General features: G+C 41.4%; 1 protein-coding gene across 1 annotated transcript in view; it reads right to left on the bottom strand.

Moving 5' to 3' along the window:
• ATP9A (ATPase, class II, type 9A) overlaps positions 1-18,013 on the bottom strand; it is a 49,132-nt gene that overhangs the window by 18,343 nt on the left and 12,776 nt on the right. The window contains exons 6-15 of the mRNA XM_014943657.1: positions 17,653-17,704; positions 16,995-17,089; positions 15,665-15,745; positions 14,275-14,350; positions 11,113-11,189; positions 10,358-10,518; positions 9,480-9,622; positions 8,599-8,711; positions 6,333-6,545; positions 852-1,013 (exon numbers count right to left, since the gene is read on the bottom strand). Of these exons, the coding sequence (XP_014799143.1) occupies positions 852-1,013; positions 6,333-6,545; positions 8,599-8,711; positions 9,480-9,622; positions 10,358-10,518; positions 11,113-11,189; positions 14,275-14,350; positions 15,665-15,745; positions 16,995-17,089; positions 17,653-17,704 (1,173 nt within the window). The remainder of the gene's footprint in view (positions 1-851; positions 1,014-6,332; positions 6,546-8,598; positions 8,712-9,479; positions 9,623-10,357; positions 10,519-11,112; positions 11,190-14,274; positions 14,351-15,664; positions 15,746-16,994; positions 17,090-17,652; positions 17,705-18,013) is intronic.

The following is an 18,013-nucleotide window of genomic DNA, read 5'->3' on the forward strand; positions in this document are numbered from 1 at the left end:
GACCCCCAGGGGGAAAAGCACTTGAGACCTGGGTTGACTCACTGCCCCAGTCCTCTGTATAACACCCCCTCAGCTCTGCCAGCATGACCACAGCATGGACACGACAGGGAGGGCAGGAGCTTTTGGATGGACAAAAAGACAACCCCAAGGACACAGAGTGAGGCTTCAAAGTCAGCTCAAGCTTCCCTGAGACGCCGCTAGTGCCTGCTCCCCTGGAGAGCAGCCCTGCCCTTACCAGGCTCCTCTTCCTCTTCGCTGTGTGAGTCACTGTGGGAGGGGACACAGAACTTGGGTCCCAGGGGACAGGGTAACTGTGATTTTTAATTTTGCTGGCTTCAAAATTCCCTGAAACAACTGCCTTACCTGAGAGGTGAAGTCGGTGGCAGTGCTGGCTGAGGGACTGGCCGCACACCCGTCCCCAGCCTGACATTGTGCCCGGCAGTGTGTCCTTCAGGAACCAGTGTGTGCAGAGAGGGGAGCTGTATGGCTGAAACCCACCCATGTACATGACAAATTACAAATGTGAGAGGGAAGGAGCAGCCAGAGGAAGCTGGAAGCTTAGGCTCCTTGTTACTTTGAACAACGGACCAAAAATCAAGAAACTAAAGATGTCTTGGGAGACTAGAGCACTTACCACCAAATACGGCCAAGGAAAAGGACATTTCACGAAACAAACCCAGCAATGAGGTGCTATTAGCTCATAAGAGAGAACCAGCTCACAGCTTGAGGTAGGAGAGACTGCACAACTCAGCCAGGAAGAACAGCACAGCTGAGAGCAAACGTTTTATATGCTTCACGTTGTGTTAGGAGGAGATACACAAAGACGCAAGAGCTTACCCGAAGCCACTTACCCGAACAATTATCCCCATGCGCTTGCTCTCGTAAGTGAAGGGGAAGATCTGGAGGATGGTGAAGTTCAGGATGTGGCCACCCGGTGTCCTCAGCTGCACGGAGGACTGGTCTCTGCCCACCAGCGTTAAACCCACGCTCTCGGTCCACTGCACCAGGGCCACCTGAGAGGAGAAGGCCATGGTGAGGGCGGCCACCCATGCCATACCTCCCCTGAGGGGACAGCGGGTGGGGGCTCAAAGTTCATTAGTCATTAATGGTGCTATAGAGTGAGTCTGTTCATACAGGCAGGAGCTCCTATATAGACAGCTCGTTCCAGTTGGCTCTGCCTGAAGTTAGAAGCTTACTAACAGTATTTTTGGGGCTTGGGCAGCCCCAAATCAGAATCGGAGCTCCTATCCGATTCAGTTGCCCGGATGTCCTAGACTCTCAAGAGGAGGTGGTCAGCTCCCTGCCTTTGACTGCCGTGTCCTGAAGGACAACCCTTCAGCAAGGGCAGGCACAAATACCCTCCACCCAGGCCTGGGGTGCCCAAACCTCTGCTTGGGCACTCCTTACAAACACTGACTTTTTGAATGTGCTATTTCCCAGCTTGCGGTTTATGAAATCAAGAATTCAAAACGATGCATTCACCCCAGATTTGCAGTATCAAAGCCAGAAACACTAATGCAGAGCACATTAAAAATTAATATTTAAAAAGCAAACCAACAAAATGAGCTTTGTGTTATACTCTGTGCGCTAGTAACAATTCATCAACAACTTTCAGCCTCTGTACTGATCAGCAAGACAGCTGAAGGCTGGCTCACAGACATAATTAGCAGAGAATTCTACTCCCCCAAAATTAAAACGTACAAAAAAAAAAAAAAACCCAAAACAAACCCCAGATTTTTCAAGGCACACAGCAGAACTCATTTAATTGAACTTACGTAGGTGTCATTTTGATTGCAGCTTCTAGTATTTAAGGACCTACAACACTGAATTCTTTACAAGCTTTCACTAGATTACAACCAGAGTCATGACAGAAGACCAAAGCCTTTATTTCACTTGCCTGACGAGCCCCCCCGGAACCCCTATTTCAGCTGACACATCCATCTAAAACTGAGCCTGCTGCGATACGGGGCTTTAACTCTAGAAGCTGTCTTGGCAGTAACGGATGGGAGCAGCAGCTGACATGAGCCCATATATCACTAGCCTCCAGAAAGGATCAAGGGATACTTTCTCCAAACAGACACAAAATACTGTATTTTACAGTGACATTCTCAAAGGCACGAGAGTGCTGGGCACATGGTTGCTGCTGTCTTGAAGGTTAATTACCCCCTGTGCCTTTCAGGTTCTGCCTTTACTGCCTTAAGTGACCACAAATATCTTATACAAAAATGGAATTTATTTTGGGAAATCACATGCATGAGATAGAGATAAAAATGGAACCTATAAATACTTGTATTGAGTCAAGACTTTACTAGATGAATTGATACAATTGGGTCTAATTGAAGAATCTTTTATTAACTCAGCTCCCTTTCATCCACAATTAGCCTTAAGAGAAAACGTAAAATAAACTTTTCCTTTCATAAAGTAGTCTTAAATTGCCAGATAAAAAAATATTTAGTTGAGTTGGCTTTGCCTTGAAAGACCTTTAAATCAATTTGAATCAATATTTGTTTTAATATTAGCAAATTTTTGCAGGCTTATTCACAAAGATTACAACAAATCTAAGGCTCTTTCAAGCTTATCTTTTTCAAAAGTTTCTTCAAGCCATCCTTAGTGCATTAAAGTGTGCAGTTAGATAATCCTCCTAACAAGTCTCCCAGAGCAAAGATGGAGCGTGGGTTTCTAATACTCTGGTTAATAAATAATTATTGAGAATTTTTCACAGCAGGATGTTACGTGATGTTCAGTGTGTGCTGCCCTGGCTGTTGATTTGTCCGTGTTGGCAAGCTGCAAATGCTTGGAGATACAAATCTCTGCTCTCAGCTCAGCCTGTTAAAGCATCTCCTTTGCGACTTTCTTTCACAGACACCTCCTCCCTCCTTCCCTGGCAGTGCCTCATTAAAATCCTATGTCAGGAAGCATTTAAACCTCCTGAAAGAAAAGCCCTGTGCAGAGGAACAAATGAATGAGCAGCACGTCAAGAGGTGCTACGTCGTGCACATGACGTGCCTCACACTAACCGCACCGCTCTGTGCAAGGCCAGTCATTTTGGCTGGCTCTGAGACCACAAAAATGTATGTCAATGGAAGAGGAAGAATAATGAAAGAAATTCCCCCTTTACCATGCTGCTTCCGAGCAGGCGTGGGTCCCGTCAGCCCTTAATGGCCCTCCAGGTGGACCGCATTCAGCACCGGAGGGGAAGTGGGGCTGACCCCTTTGAACATGCCACTTTCCAGCCTCTATAGTACTTAATGAATAATTACCGAGAGGGAAAGTGATATAATTTTGAAGTGTTCCTATCAGATGTACTAAAAGCATTGAAATTACCGTCTCCATTCAACAGGCAACACAATGGTCCTGGCCCCTGGGAAGTGCCGCGGCACCAGGTGGACAACACAAAGCACTGATGGCTCCTCGGCAGGGTCTGGGCACCCTGGGACGGGGAGCATGTTCCCAGCTGGGTGCTAGATGGAAGAGGTTTACTCTGCACAACACAAACAGCAACTGGAGAGCTCTCATTCACAGCGAAAAGATGACATTCGAGATGCAAAATCATATTTACAACTTAAATCGAGGAGATATAAACAGGCTCGAAACGCCTCACACACCTTCAAGGGAGCCCATGCTCAGTGATGAGGAGAAATCAGTAAAGTCCCTGACCGCACTCCAGGAGTTTGTGGCTCCATCCAGGCCACATCAGACACAGAACTGAGCGTTACAAAGCAGAGCAGCTACAGCAGCTCAGCACACTATCCCCCAAACTTTGCTCTTTCCGACAATTAAATTACCCAAGCCACCACTGAAGTGGATATTGACTAATAAATTTCATTCTAAAGAGACAAATTGATCCTTCTGTGCCGTGAGTTGCTCTACAAACGTCCCATTTAGGGTTGCCTAGGCAGACAGACAACAGGCAGAAACCAATTGATCGGTGCACCCTTTCATGTCCTGGCAGCTGCGGTGGGTTGTCAGGGTTAAAGACTGTTTGCCCAGGAATCCCAGGCACTCTTATCTCTGATCAGATTATATCTATTTCATTTCCCCTGTTAGTTACTGTATGGCTACAACTGACACGCTTGCAGAGCCCCAAGGCTGTAACCGATATCTGAATAAAGATACTTCAAGACTTCTAAATGGCAGCATGCACAGGAAACAAATTTAGGAAATCCTGCTTTCTGTTACAGGAAATGAATCCTATGCCAACTGGTAGAAATTACCCTTGCTGTTAAAGTAAAGAGAATACAAGTTTTTGTACTCATTTCATAAACTGACCTTCCCTGCCATGGCAATATTTTATTGATATAGGATTTCAAAGGCTGGCTTTAACAGGAGTCCAAAGCCATTCCCCTACAGGGAATGTTATTTAACAGCATCACTCCTTTCTCAAGGACTCGGCTTGTGCTGATCCTGCGTTTTGTACCATCTAGTATGACATACACAGAGCATGTCTAAACAATATTTGTATATCTAAGACCTACAGACAAGATTTCCTCAGCGCAGCAAAGCATATCTGATTTCTGAACCCGCTGTAATTCTCTACTTAAGACACTACAAGAAAGGAAAAAAGAATTTAAACAATAATCTTGGAAGGATTAGTTATCATGCCATAGTAAAACAAACAAACAATAATCCCTTGGGTATTTGAGACAAATTGCTGCATAAATATTTTAAAGACAGAACGGTATAAAGCAAAAAAGGAAAAGAAAAATCACTGACTTCACTATATACCACAGTATATATGTAAATAAACAGAGGATCTGTGCAAAAATAGCCTGTAAATGCTTTAGGAAAAAAAACCTTAAATGCAGATCACAAAAATTCCCATCTGGAAATAATTCAGAACTTGTTTCAATCCAAAGGCAGTTGATTTCTGTAAGCTGTCTTTACAGGGAATGGCAACACATCAGAGGAGAAAAGCAGGTAAGCAAAACACCAACCCAGATTATGTGGTGGGAGAGGACACACGCACACACTGAGCACCGGCTCCAGAGCCAGGGAGGAGTAAGGGCTTGTTGTCACTGTAGGCACATCAATGGGAGAGGAGGGGGGAAAAGTAAAGATGCGACTTTTGTATGAATATTTTACATGAAATAAATGAATTGCCTACACTACAGGGTATATTTTGAATGTACGTGAAATGTGGAAAATAACTCTGTGCATCTGTCTTTCATTAATATATCCAACAATTATAAAATCCTCACATAGCTGGGCTAATGAATAAATTTGTTTCTATGCAAAGAATTTCTCATCTCTAACAATGAGGAAAGCCAGATTCTCTTTTGATGTCAAAGGTGAAAAGGTTATTATCAGAGGCAAATCTGTTTTATTTGGGGCAATAAATGGAAAAACGCTTTGAATGTAGTCAAATGGGTGATATGATCTCACAGTGTCAGTAGGATTCTTACAGGAAGTTTCAAACTTCAGTCTCTTTCAATGGCATGGAGCAAGTGCAATTGTACAAACTAACAGGAAGTAAATTGTTTTACCTTGGTTGCACTAAAGGTGATGTATCCAAGATGCATAACCAATACGTGAAACCATATTTTATTCCTCCTGTCTCCATCACAGAAGGAAACAGCACGCTAATTAGACTTTCCAAATTTTGCAGAGGGTGGCAAAGAGCACTTCAATCTTAAATCCTGTATTGAACCTGATCTCTCAAGTGTTCAGTAGAAGTCTCCAGCGAGCCTCTGGAGAGCTGAAACGTTTCTCTCTGCTGTACCACCCCATATAGCCCTGGCAGGACACAGCTTTGCTCTGAAACAAACTCTTGTGCACTTTACTCCTCTGCAGAATTAACTGGGGCTGTGGGTCTGTCCCGTCTGCATGGGGACGGATGTGTCCCAGGTTAGCAGGGCTACCCAGCGTGATTTACAACTTGTCACTTGGTCTGCAAGTTCAAACGCCCTGGAGATCAGGGACAAACTGATCTGTGAAAGCCCACTAGCCACCTCCCACAAGTCATCCCACTCCAAAAGAAGATAAGATTGCCTATAATTTACCAAATGTGGTGAAAGGGACTCGTGGTGTTGAACTGCAAAATATACACTGGATAAAAGGTGCAGAAACATGAGCAAAACTCTGAGATGCAGAGGCTGATGTAACAGCCAGATACTAGTTGCTATGTAGCTCTGTAGCTTCAGGCAGAGAGGCAGATTTGGCTGAAGTATATCAGCTGAGAGGGCACCTGTGGTCTATTCATGGGTTATCAGTGCAAGAAATGTATTAAAATATTATCCCTTCACTACACTGGAGTACTTTCACCAAACAATATTTTTTTTTCAGCAACAAGCTAGGTCATATTTATGTTTTTATATACCCAAATGGATACTGACCTCATCTGGACTGGAGGCCTGGTACACCCTGCAGGAATCCTCGTAGTGTCTCTCGGCTTCAGCCTGGTCTGTCACCCCGTTGGACTCGTACACCGGCGTCACATTGTGGCACAGCGCGATGGCCTTCACCGCCTCGTGCACTCGGCTGCTCATGGTTTTACGCACTTTGGTGGCTAATGTAAGGCCCTTCACAGCAGGTGGGTCCTGAGATTGCTTATAAAAAAAGGAAATAGAATAAAGTCTTATTGCAGGGGGGGAAAAAAAAAATAATCAACTTTTTACTTCACTGAAGACCACATATGTAGCAGTTACGCAGACTCTTGTGTCCCCAGGAGTGAGACGCACTCTACATACACCTTAACTCAGACCATACTCAAGTGTAATCAATTTCTTTATCATTGTTACTGGTGGAGTAGAATGCCCCAAAAGATTTACCAAAGTTTTTCAACAGTACACTGAGAAAAAGAGTCTTTGTGGCAGATCCATCAAACACGGACCGGTAAAAGACCAAAGTCGGAAGACTCAGTGAAACCACTTTTTGCTCCACTAAAGACCAGTGGCTTTGAAAACTGAGAGTCAACTGGGCTTCACGCACAAAAGAATATAATTGCTGAAAACAGAAAACAGATGACTCGTACGGACCTAGAAAATCTTAATTACATTCATTTAATTTTTAATACTATTTTTAGTATCAGAATGGGAGTCTTCAGATAATTGCACAATTACTAAATTATCCTGGTTGAAGAAGGGACACACAGTGATCTAGTTTCCTGCTCTGTTAACCTTTAGTGTCAAGAGGACAAAAGTTTCACTTCCAGGTCAAAGGCCACAACATGGTAAAAATAAGAGCAAAGAATAAGAACTACAGTTCAAAATGAATCATTGCCAGCAAATGCTTCTCATTATAAGGAATCTCACTTGTTAATGATAAACGTTTTATGAGACGTATCCTTCACCAGTGTAATTCCACATGCTAATTTCCACACTCTAGTGATTAGGACACGTAAGACCTTCAAATTTAATATTGCTGCTCATCAGCGCTGTTGCAACTGACTTTAACCAAATTAAACACCAGCAAACCCCAGCTGAAGTGCATTTAGATTGACATATAGCACTAGTCACATACTGGACTAGTCAGTCACCAAAAGGTTCTTGAAAAATACTGAATACTTTGGCAAATAATTAACTAGTAGTCAAGCTTTTTCTGGAGATTGAATACAAAATTAGCGCAGATAGATATGAAGTCTATTTTTTGGTTACTTTTTTTTTTTTTTTTAAAGTACAGTTCATTCATTTAAGGGTCTCAACACCAAGAGAAGAAACAGATGCTAAGAAGGCTGTGAAAGCAGAGGAGGGAAAGAGAGAGATAGCTAGAGAAGTTATAGGTTACTTAAGACACATGCCAGTGAAAAAGATAATTACTCAGAATACCATGTATTTACCAACTATCATATGCTTAGTTATAAGCACATTGTAGTCTGCCCAGGGAAAAGCTATGCCACCGAACAGATCACTGAGGCCAAGGCAACCTACTGTGTGTCTTTGCCACCATGAACAAAACCCCAAAATAAAAATCCTATTTACGGCACATAGTGCCTTTTTCCAGACAAGAACGCTGGCTTCATGTTTCACTTTGTGGGGGGTATAGAAAGAGCACTTCAATCTAAAAATCTCTTCACCAAAGCAAAAAACAATGTGACATGAAAAAACTCAGCTCACTGCATTGGGTGTGCATGCTCAAAGAAAAGCACAGGCACTTCGAAAATGACTTTTCTTTTTCAACCATCAGCCCTAAATCAGCAACACTGGTACACTGATCTCTGTTACTGCTTACTGAGTACCGATGGCTCCTCTTCCTTTTTTATTGCCCCAGTAGACACCATTTCAAACAGCAACTTAATCCATTAAATATTACCCAGAGCCAATTTTTCAACAAAGCAGGCGATGTGGTTGCTGCAAATTGTGACTATCTAAATAAAAGTATGCTATTTTACCATCAGACCTCAGCAGCAAGACACATGCACGTGAACACACTTACACGTACACATCCGTGCACGTGCTGTGGCAGTTAAAGACTGGTAGATGTGGAAAAATCTACTAATGTAATAAAAAATCATTATAATATATAAACATTAAGCATTCACTAACCTTCAGAGTTTGCCAAAAAGTAAAAAGGCAGATTCTTGCCATACTAATTCACCATTAGCCCAGTGACCCAGAAAACTGTTTTGTGAACAAAGAGTTAAGTAACACAATTCAATTCTACCTGTGTGTATATACTGAATATGTGGCTCTGCACTTCATCCATGGAGTCCAGGCCGTAAGCCACCGTTCCCAGGTGAAGTCGCTTGAAGACCATCTCGTTCTGCGTAAGAGTTCCTGTAAGAGAGGCAGCACCAGACATGGAGTGGGCACCAACACGCCTATTGGCCACCACACACACCTCTTGTCCTTGCTGTACCCCAAATCCAAGACAAACTAGACCAGAAGCTGAAATAGTCACTACACTAAGCCCAGGTAAACAAAAAATGTCAATATGACAAGCCTGACAGCTGATTGTCCCAGGAAGCAGTGGTGCACGTTACCATGCCAGTAAATAAGAACGAGATTATTCACCCCAAAGTCAACGATAACAAGAGCTGCAGGCAGGATTCTCGTTCTGTTGGAACCGAAGAAAACTTTTGGAAACAACTTCAATGGGACCAGGATTTCATGTCAAGTAAGATTTTCATTACAGCTTAGGTCTTCTGAATTCAAGCTCAACTTTGAAAGTGTAAGAACAGCAGCAGACAGACCGATGGTATGTTTCCACCTAAACGTGTAATCTATCTTCATCTGTCTTTGAAAACTAACTCTAAAAAGTTGCTTTTAATTTTATTTTTACCCTCAGCTTTTGGTTTAATAGCACACTTTTTTCTTTGAAGCACCATAATATTCATATCTTATTTTACTTATAATACATTCTGAACAGAAAAATATATTTTTTTTTCCAAAAATGGATTATATCATATTGTCCAAAGTGACAGGAAATGCATATTTCTTCCAGTCCAAAGAAATCATACATTATACTCTCTGGCTGGCGAAAAACGTAACAAAATCCAAACAACAACATATCATGACTCAAAACAATATTTTCTACATAAATACCTGTTTTATCTGTAAGCAAATAGGATATCCTCCCCAGCTGCTCAGGAATAGTGCTAGACCGAACCACAGTCCCAGGAATTTTGGAATCTCTGCGGATCACCCAGCTGTAGACAATTTTTCCCATGTCCAGATTCACACGTAAACTATGCAGGAGGAAGGGAATAAAAAGTTAAACTTTGGAAAAAATAATTGTGAACAGCCACAGTGCAATGAAGGGCGTGTCTCCCATGCTGAACTTGAGCTGCCAAAGAGGGTGTTTTGGGAGAAGTATATTCAAAGTCAGTGTTCAGGTGGCAAATGGGGAGAAGGACTGCATTGCTGCAGTGGTACTGTAATTCAAAGATAGATGATACAATTATGTTGAGAAGAAGAGATAATTTGAGGGGAAGATGGAGACAGACAAGCAAGGACAGCTTGATTGATACACAGAGAGCAGGTTAAAAACGGAACTGAAATGAATCCCAGACCTACAGCGAAAGTAGCAATCTACTTATTAATATAGTGCAATTAAATATTAAAGTTTCAGTCCCCTCTAAAAGGCAACTGGGTCCTATTCCACTACATGCTGTATAAAGATCTCTCCTTTTCCGTTTTTTGCTCTGCTTTGATAAAAGTAACCAGACAGCCCAAACACTAAGGGGCTTTAAATGATTCATCCACAGTCACCAGAGTCAGTGAACGGGTGAATATGCTACACAAATTCAGCAGTAACAACACAGCACCTCTTATGTTTGAACAGTAATTTGATTTCTATTTCTAGATTTGCCTACTTGTCAAGTGAGGAATAGATAGGAGTTTGTGTGCTTGTTCATTCTAGAAGCATGGAGGAGAATGCAAAGGAACAGTATTTTGCTGGGAAGAATTAGAAATTGCCTTACCTAATGGGAATGATGTTTGAGAACAGAAGGAGAAATCTTATGATCTGAAGATACCAACGGCCAGCGAAGTGCTGAAGGGCCACCATAACAAGCGAGACCACCACAAGAGCCCCAAACAGGATCTTGGTAAGACAGTTCACTTCCAAATCAAAGAGACCAATCTAAAGAAATAAAGACAATTCAAACACACAAGAGAAGATGTTAGCTCAATGTAATATTCACAAGGGGAATGAATTGCCACATCCAAAGAGCCATTCTCCACTCGTCAACTTCTCCTCTTTTAGAAGACTACAAACATTTAAAATTATAAGCAATATTGTTACCAGCTTATTAAATAAGACTTCCATCCTTTGGAAGCTAAACAATGCATGAAGAGGTGTGAGAGGACTCACGCTGCCAAAGCTGCAGACTATACAAACATCCTTGCACCTTGCCTTAGCTTTACTACATTTGAAGAATGCAGCAAAATAAGCTTTCCTATTTTAACAGGGACTACCTCATTACAGCCATAAAAAATAATGGTTTTACCAATCCTAAAAAAAGTGAGAAGACACATGTACAACGTGTACAACAAAAAAATAAGGAGAAATAGGTTCTGCTGTGGCAGCTACCTTAAATCATAGGATGGAAGATATTCCTATGAAGTTGTCCCTAAAGTATGTACACATAGGATTTGGAAGGATTTCCTTTAAAAAAAAAAAACCAATAAATTTCTGCCCCTTTTTATTTATTACAAGACTGCTTCCTTACCATACCTTACTTCTTGGGTTTGAAGTATTCATCACACTGCGTAATTCCCTTCCAGTGTAGAGGACAACGCCCACAACAGTACCTAAACAAAACAGAGCAGGCATCAGCTGAAGAAAAACAACCTCCATTTGTTTTCTAAATAAAAATACTTGTTAGATCCAATGGCTTGACAATTGGAAAGGATTTTTACTAGGTTAATTTCAGAAGCAATAGCAACCAGAAATTAAAAAGCTGGCTCCTGAAATATAAAACCTATGAAGACAAAGACTTTGAACGGGAGACACCCTACAGAAAGTCAGTAAGTCTTCAACCACAGTACCCATATGGTTGGACTTGATGAAGCATCACAGCCTGAATCAATGAAAGCACATGGAAAGAGAAGTCACCTGCTTTGCTCTCTCGACTTTCACTGACCCCATTTTGATGTCAGTTGTCTCTCCCCACTATAAATAAAGGTTGCTAAGGATGGAAGATTTCTTGCTTTTCCTCCTACCATTTAGAGTCCCACTTAGGTGTGGGTAAGTTCACCTTACACCAGATAGTGGTCCCTCACTGTGTGTCAAAATTAAATCAGTGCTCTGGACTACGTTTCTTTATTGGTGAAGGTTGCCACAATCAGAGTAAAACCAATAAATTCCAACAGCTTTCGAAGACAGAATTACCTTACTTTAAAATCTACAATTTACTTCAAGTATTTGCCTAATTGCTCTTCCCACTGAAACGCGAATCATACCAACTCCTACCTTACTGTAACAGATGGAGCTGCTGGGAGCCTACCAGCGTATTTTAATGCTCTGTCCCACAGTTGCTGAAGAGCTGAGAGGAACAAAGTTCTCCCTTTTCTTCTCACAGAAACATAATAGAGTTTAGCACCATAAATTACTGGTTTTCTACAAATTTCTCTTAAAGACTTTGCAAAAAGCCATAAAGAAAAAGCTATCTACTGTCACGAGTTTAAAAGCTACTATTGCCAAAGTCTAATCTTTTAGAGAAAAAAAAAACACTGAAAAAAGCACCACTGCAAATACATTGCTATTTTATACTTTGCTATTCCCCTGCTGCCATGAACAATCAAAGTTTTAACCAGATGCAAGTGAATTATTTTTAAATAAAACTGATTCAAAAGAGGTGGTTTCTAAAAATATGCTGGGAAACATTCCTTTAAAAAAACCAAAAAACAAAACCAACCCAAAAAACAACATATCACTGGAGCCAGATGGCAGGTGGTGGTAAGATCATCACAATTCAAATCAGCAGATGGCACAGCTACTCCAAATCAACCGCAAACAGTCAGAGTCAGACCCATTCCTACTACAGCAGATGGAGAAAGCCACATAGCTCCGCTTCATCTTACAAGCAAAGGCTGCCCCAGTGAGATGGCATCACCACAACTTGACAGCTTTCACTTACAGAAGAAGAAGAAAAATAATATCCCCATTTTCTCAAAACAGAAATAACCTACAACGTGCTATTTATTATTGCCATAGGAGAAACAAACCTGAGTATTATATTGATCATGTCAGTCAAAATGAGGGGGAAAACCTGCCAGGACTAGAAAACAGCTTGAAGGCACACTGGTGCGTATGAAGAGTTCTAGTTTCTAGTTGTTTTATGGCCATTCAAAACAGACTCAACTGCATAAACCATCTGAAATGATGAAAATATTTGCAAATGCTATTCCTGTTAACTGAACTCAAAGATGTCTATCTACAAATAACTTTGTTCATATTCAGAAGGGAGGCCTGGATTCAAACATAAGTTCTTTTGGGCAGAGAGGAGTTCGTCGTGTGCCTCGATACAGACACCAAGACCACCCGAGACTTCTAAACAGCAGTGAAGTAGTGACCAGCTGGAGCAGAGCGTGTGCTGTGCCCTCTTTTGGGAAAAAACATCTGCACCCACGTGTGTACTACACACAGCAGAGGAACAGCTTTTACCCTTAGCAGGCACCAGCCGTGAACACGCTGAGGGCAGGAGAGCATTCCCCTCTGACTTCAGGACTCCTCACTGTAACACACCCCCGTGTTAGGCTCAGCCACAGCAGTGTGAGATCTGCCACAGTGCAAGAGCTGGTACAAATCAAAGCTTCGATACAAGGAGCAAGACAGACTCCCCAGGAAAGCACGCCGCAGGGAGAGGAGCCATACAGGACAGAATCACAAGGAAAATGGCTTTCAATTTCTCCACCTATTTTACTCAAAGGCAGAATGAGCTGAGACTCATGCATTAAGCATCCTGATGAGTTTTTGAAGCTGCCAGGCTGACTACATGTGTCTACACTCAGAGGGGAGCAAGGTAGGTTACCCAACTGCATGGCAATTACTAATCTATAAACATAATTAACTTGCTTAAATTGTATTTGGACAACTACTCTTTTTACAATCCCTTGGTCACAGCACTATGACAACACTGTAATACTTTTCAAAGAAGAGACAGAGCAGGATTAAATAGAAACATACAGGAATAAAATTTATTCACTGTTTTCTGCTTTTAAAAGAGCGCATCTTTTCAATGCTTCAGAAAAAAATCTCTTGAAGTTTATGTTCCTTCCCATCATTATTAATTCCAGGTACTGCACTGTGAAGTCTCTCCATTCAACAACTTTAATTCCAGAACAGAATTTCACTCCCCTCCAGCTACTGCCCTGCAAACCTTGCAAGCGAGCCGGACAGGAGAGGAACAAGGCTTTTACTTTGACAAGCTTCTACAAGAGGGCATTGATTAACCTCAGGCCTTGGGAGCTCATCATATATATAAACCAAAATCTGTCAAAGAATTTATTTTTTTCCTTTTTGAATGCATGTAAGATGAACTCAATGGAAGCACTTACCTGGAAATCTTTCATCTTAGCTTCTGTTACCAGAATCTATTTGACACCATTTCTGTTACAGATTAGGATGTCAATGCCGAGAGCAATTAAGTGCTATTCTGGTCCTAGATGCTAAAGAAGTGCCCAAAGGCCACTCCAATTCTTTCTCATCTAGGAATGTCCAAGAGGCAATTAGATGTCAGCTCAGTTCCCCAGAGGTGTTAGGACAAGTGGGAAACCTCATTCCAACTGCTAATTTCTCCAACTGACAGAGATTATTATTCCATTACAAAAAGACCTTTAAAAATTGTTAACATATTCCCTTAAAAAACAGAAATTACACGTGCCTCCATCTTACCTGATGCAATCACTGTGCTGGCCCACAGAGTGTTTTCTATGCTTAAACTTTCATTCACTGGAGGGTCACTGTCCTCCTACAACGAGATAAAAACAAATTTGTCAGTGGATGATAGTTACACAGAAGTGTTTGTAGAGATGGAGGATTTTCATAAACCCAAGTGAATCTCTGGTTGGGTAAAGATCACAAGCAGTTTGTTGCTGTGGAGCAGAAGGGTTCGGGGGTGTGAGGGGCAGAAATCTATTAAGATACCTCTGCCTGCTGAAGTCCCTCAGGAATCATAAATGAGAAAGGGATTTGTCAGCAGCTCTCCAGGGACTACAGGAAAATACTCCCTCACTTGGCTCATGCAGATTAATAGCATTTCTCCTGCTTCTGTAAGATTTCACTGAGAACCTGTTTGGACTGCTCAGTGATGCCTGGGAAGTTGTCTGATACGCACCAGAGAACAGTTACAAGAAAGCATGATTCCTCTTAGGCACCAAAAGATTAATTCTACATGATTGTACCCTTGCATGAGAAAGTAAATTAATGTCTGTGCAGGTTTTATATAAGAACTGTCTCCCCAAACCACTCAAACTCCTCTGCCATGCCAGCACTATTTAACCAGATTAAACCATGCCACAAAGATAATAGGGAAAACCCTACAATTTTGAACTAAAATACCAGCTGACAACTTTTAGAAAGCTTTAACTGTCTCCTATTTGTTACAAAACCATTTGTCGTCTGAAAGCTCCCCAAGGGAATTAGATGAATCACTCAAAATTTTCATAGTCCCACTGAGAGGGGAAAAAAATCCAATCATTTGCCCCAGGTATGCAATGCATCTTCCCAACAAGTCAAAATATATATTTTTTTTTTAACAGTGATATATCACAGTGGCTCTAAGCTGCTGCCCTCTGAAATAGGGCAGATATAACTGAGTTCACATAGGTTGCATGCAATTGCAGGCAAAAACCCCAACTGACTCAGAATTAAGACTACAACCTCCTGATCTAGCTAAGATCCCGTCTTCTCACAATTAAAGGATTTTAATCCTACAGAATCCATAGTGGTTCAGATTTCCTTCTGAACAGGCACCACAAATACTTAACTACTAGCCTGTCTGAATATTCAGTTCTAATACCTTCAGAGTAAGGTTCTTAATCTTCAACGGCCTATAACATTGTCTCCAAGTCAAAGCTTCAATAACTATGTTTTTGTTTCAGATTTATTTCACGGATTTTACAAAGGAAAAAAAAAAAGAGAAAAAAAAAGGAAGAAGAGACAAGGAATGGCAAGACAGACTTCACTGCTTCTCCTGAAAAACTCTGGCACCCTGGTAGCATTCAGCAGGCTTGCATTGCAAACTCTCCATATATGATTTCAAGCATATGTCGGCAAGACTCACCCTTGTGAAGGTCCCCACGAAGTTATGTATATCAATATTCGGCTCTTCTGCATATACATAGGAGCGGATTTGCAGTAGGTCCTATAAAACAGACATGTTTTGGCAGACAGTTAGACAACCTCGTTTAAATAATGTACAAATGTTTCTGCCAAAATACTTTGAGCAAGAGTTACTTATCAAGTTGAGATAATGACTAAATCATGTTACTTACTGGAGCCCAACTGTCTAAGATAAAATACAATGGGTGTGCCAGCTTCACTGAAGAGTATTTCTTAACCTGATACCTGAGAGATTCTGGGAAGTTACTTAAATGTTGGTGCCCCATAAAAGAAATTCCAGCCTGAATAATCAAGACAGCTGAAGATACTTATTACTTCATAGCAAAGAAGGTTTGGACTAGTCTTCCAAGGCAACCAAGGAACACCCTATCACTCAGTATTTAATTCAAGATGCCATTGTCACTAGGAATAGTTCTGTGATGACAAGAAGATACACCAATTCTGCACAGTGTTTTCACTGCTGACTCCTACACATGCACAAACTAGTGATTCCATGGAGAGAATGCCTTGCTTCAAAGCCTTTATATAAAATAAACTTCTTGCACTTTTTAGAGTTAGAACATAAATAAAGCAGGTATTCTGATCCCTCCCCTCCTTTTTCTTGTTTTATTTAAAAAAAAAAAAAAAACCAAGAAAAACAAAACACAAACTACTTTGTGTTTTGTAGCAGCTAGAGATTTTGGGAAACAACATGCTTGATGGCAGCTATATGCTTGTATCAGATCATACAGTAGAGCTTCCATGGTGACACTGCTCCTTTCATAAAGGTGAGCAATGAGAACGGCCCCTGAAGCCTTTTCATGAAAATACATGAATTGTGTCTCTGCACATACCGCAGTGCAATGGAGCATCTGAGCAGCAGCACCACCAAGGGTACCAAGGGTACCTATCCTGCAACAATATCTATCCTCCAGCAAGTTACTGCAATGGTCTCTGGAGAAGAAAAATAAAATAGGAGCATCCTACCATCAGCCACCTCTTACTTTCAACCCCAGTGCCTATCTGCACAGCTTTGCAGTGACAGCCACATGGCACAGAGACACCTTGCTTCACCTCTCCTGAATTCTTGCCTGGAGTTTGGGAAGAGCTGGTTTAGCCGTATATTCTCTGTTGCCAAAGCTAATCTGTAGCATGCACTGAGCCCTGGGCAGAACAATGCTGCATTAACCTGTTTCTCAAAAGAGCCCATTAAATGAAGCACCTGAACATTTTTCAGGTAAGACAGATACACGTGTTTACCAGGTACAGTATTTTGTAGGAAGGCAGCTTACAGAAGCAGTTGGCAGCCTCTGAGTACAGGTAACAGGCAGCCGCAGTTTCCAGTCTGTCTCACCATCCAGCTGGTCAGTGCGAAGGAAGCAAGACCCTGTGGATTTTCAACACCAGTCAGTGCTCTTTTCAGATGTCTTAAGTACATCTATAACTCATGAAGTGGCTTCTTCAGTATCTAATGTCAAGTGTCTAAACAGTATCTAATTTCAAGTAACATTTGTTAATAATATAAGAATGATATTCTTGCATCACACATTAATTTCCTTCCACTAGTCCAGAACACAGTGAGACTCTGTACTGTATCTTTAAGACACATGAAATATTCTCATTAGTCTTTTTGTTTTCTAATCCTTCTGATCAAACATTTCCTTATCCTTAACAAAGCAAACCTGAACAGCAAGTCAAATGATTTACATCTAAAACACAAACTGTTACACAACCAGATTAATTCACCCCGGATTCAACCATCTACATTCTTTGACTAGCAAACAAAACCAGAGAATAACATCCCAAGAAGTGGCAGTCCATAAAAGCATTTGATTTCTCTCTCTAAAATTTTACTATTATCTATTTCTTTCACATTTCCAAAAGATAATTTTCTCTAAACAACCAGTGAAAGGTTAATGGCTATTTTGACAATTGGTTCCAGATGTTTACCATTCTTCTCTGACGTCCTCAGGAAGATCATGTCAGCAGGGACCCTCTGGTTCTGTTAGGAGAAGAAAGGCCATTATTGTGCATACACCCCTGCACGCGTGTGCAGCCGCCTTCCACAGCCCCACCGTGACAAGCCAAGGGGGTATGGAGCAGAAAGGGGATTTCTTTGTCAAGCTGAAGCTTGATACTCATTTTGCTTTGAATCCTAAACTCACTTCCCTGCAGAATTCCAAGTGCAGAATAATAACTGGTGCCAGCTCCCACTGATCAGACCCACCAGCTAGGTTTACAAAAGGGCCAGTGAGTAATTCTAGAAGTACGAAGAAATTTTAAACTAATGCTGGTTTCCTTTCAAGAAGTC

Source organism: Calidris pugnax, unplaced genomic scaffold (assembly GCF_001431845.1).
Source record: "Calidris pugnax isolate Ruff unplaced genomic scaffold, ASM143184v1 scaffold118, whole genome shotgun sequence".
NCBI lineage: Eukaryota > Metazoa > Chordata > Aves > Charadriiformes > Scolopacidae > Calidris > Calidris pugnax.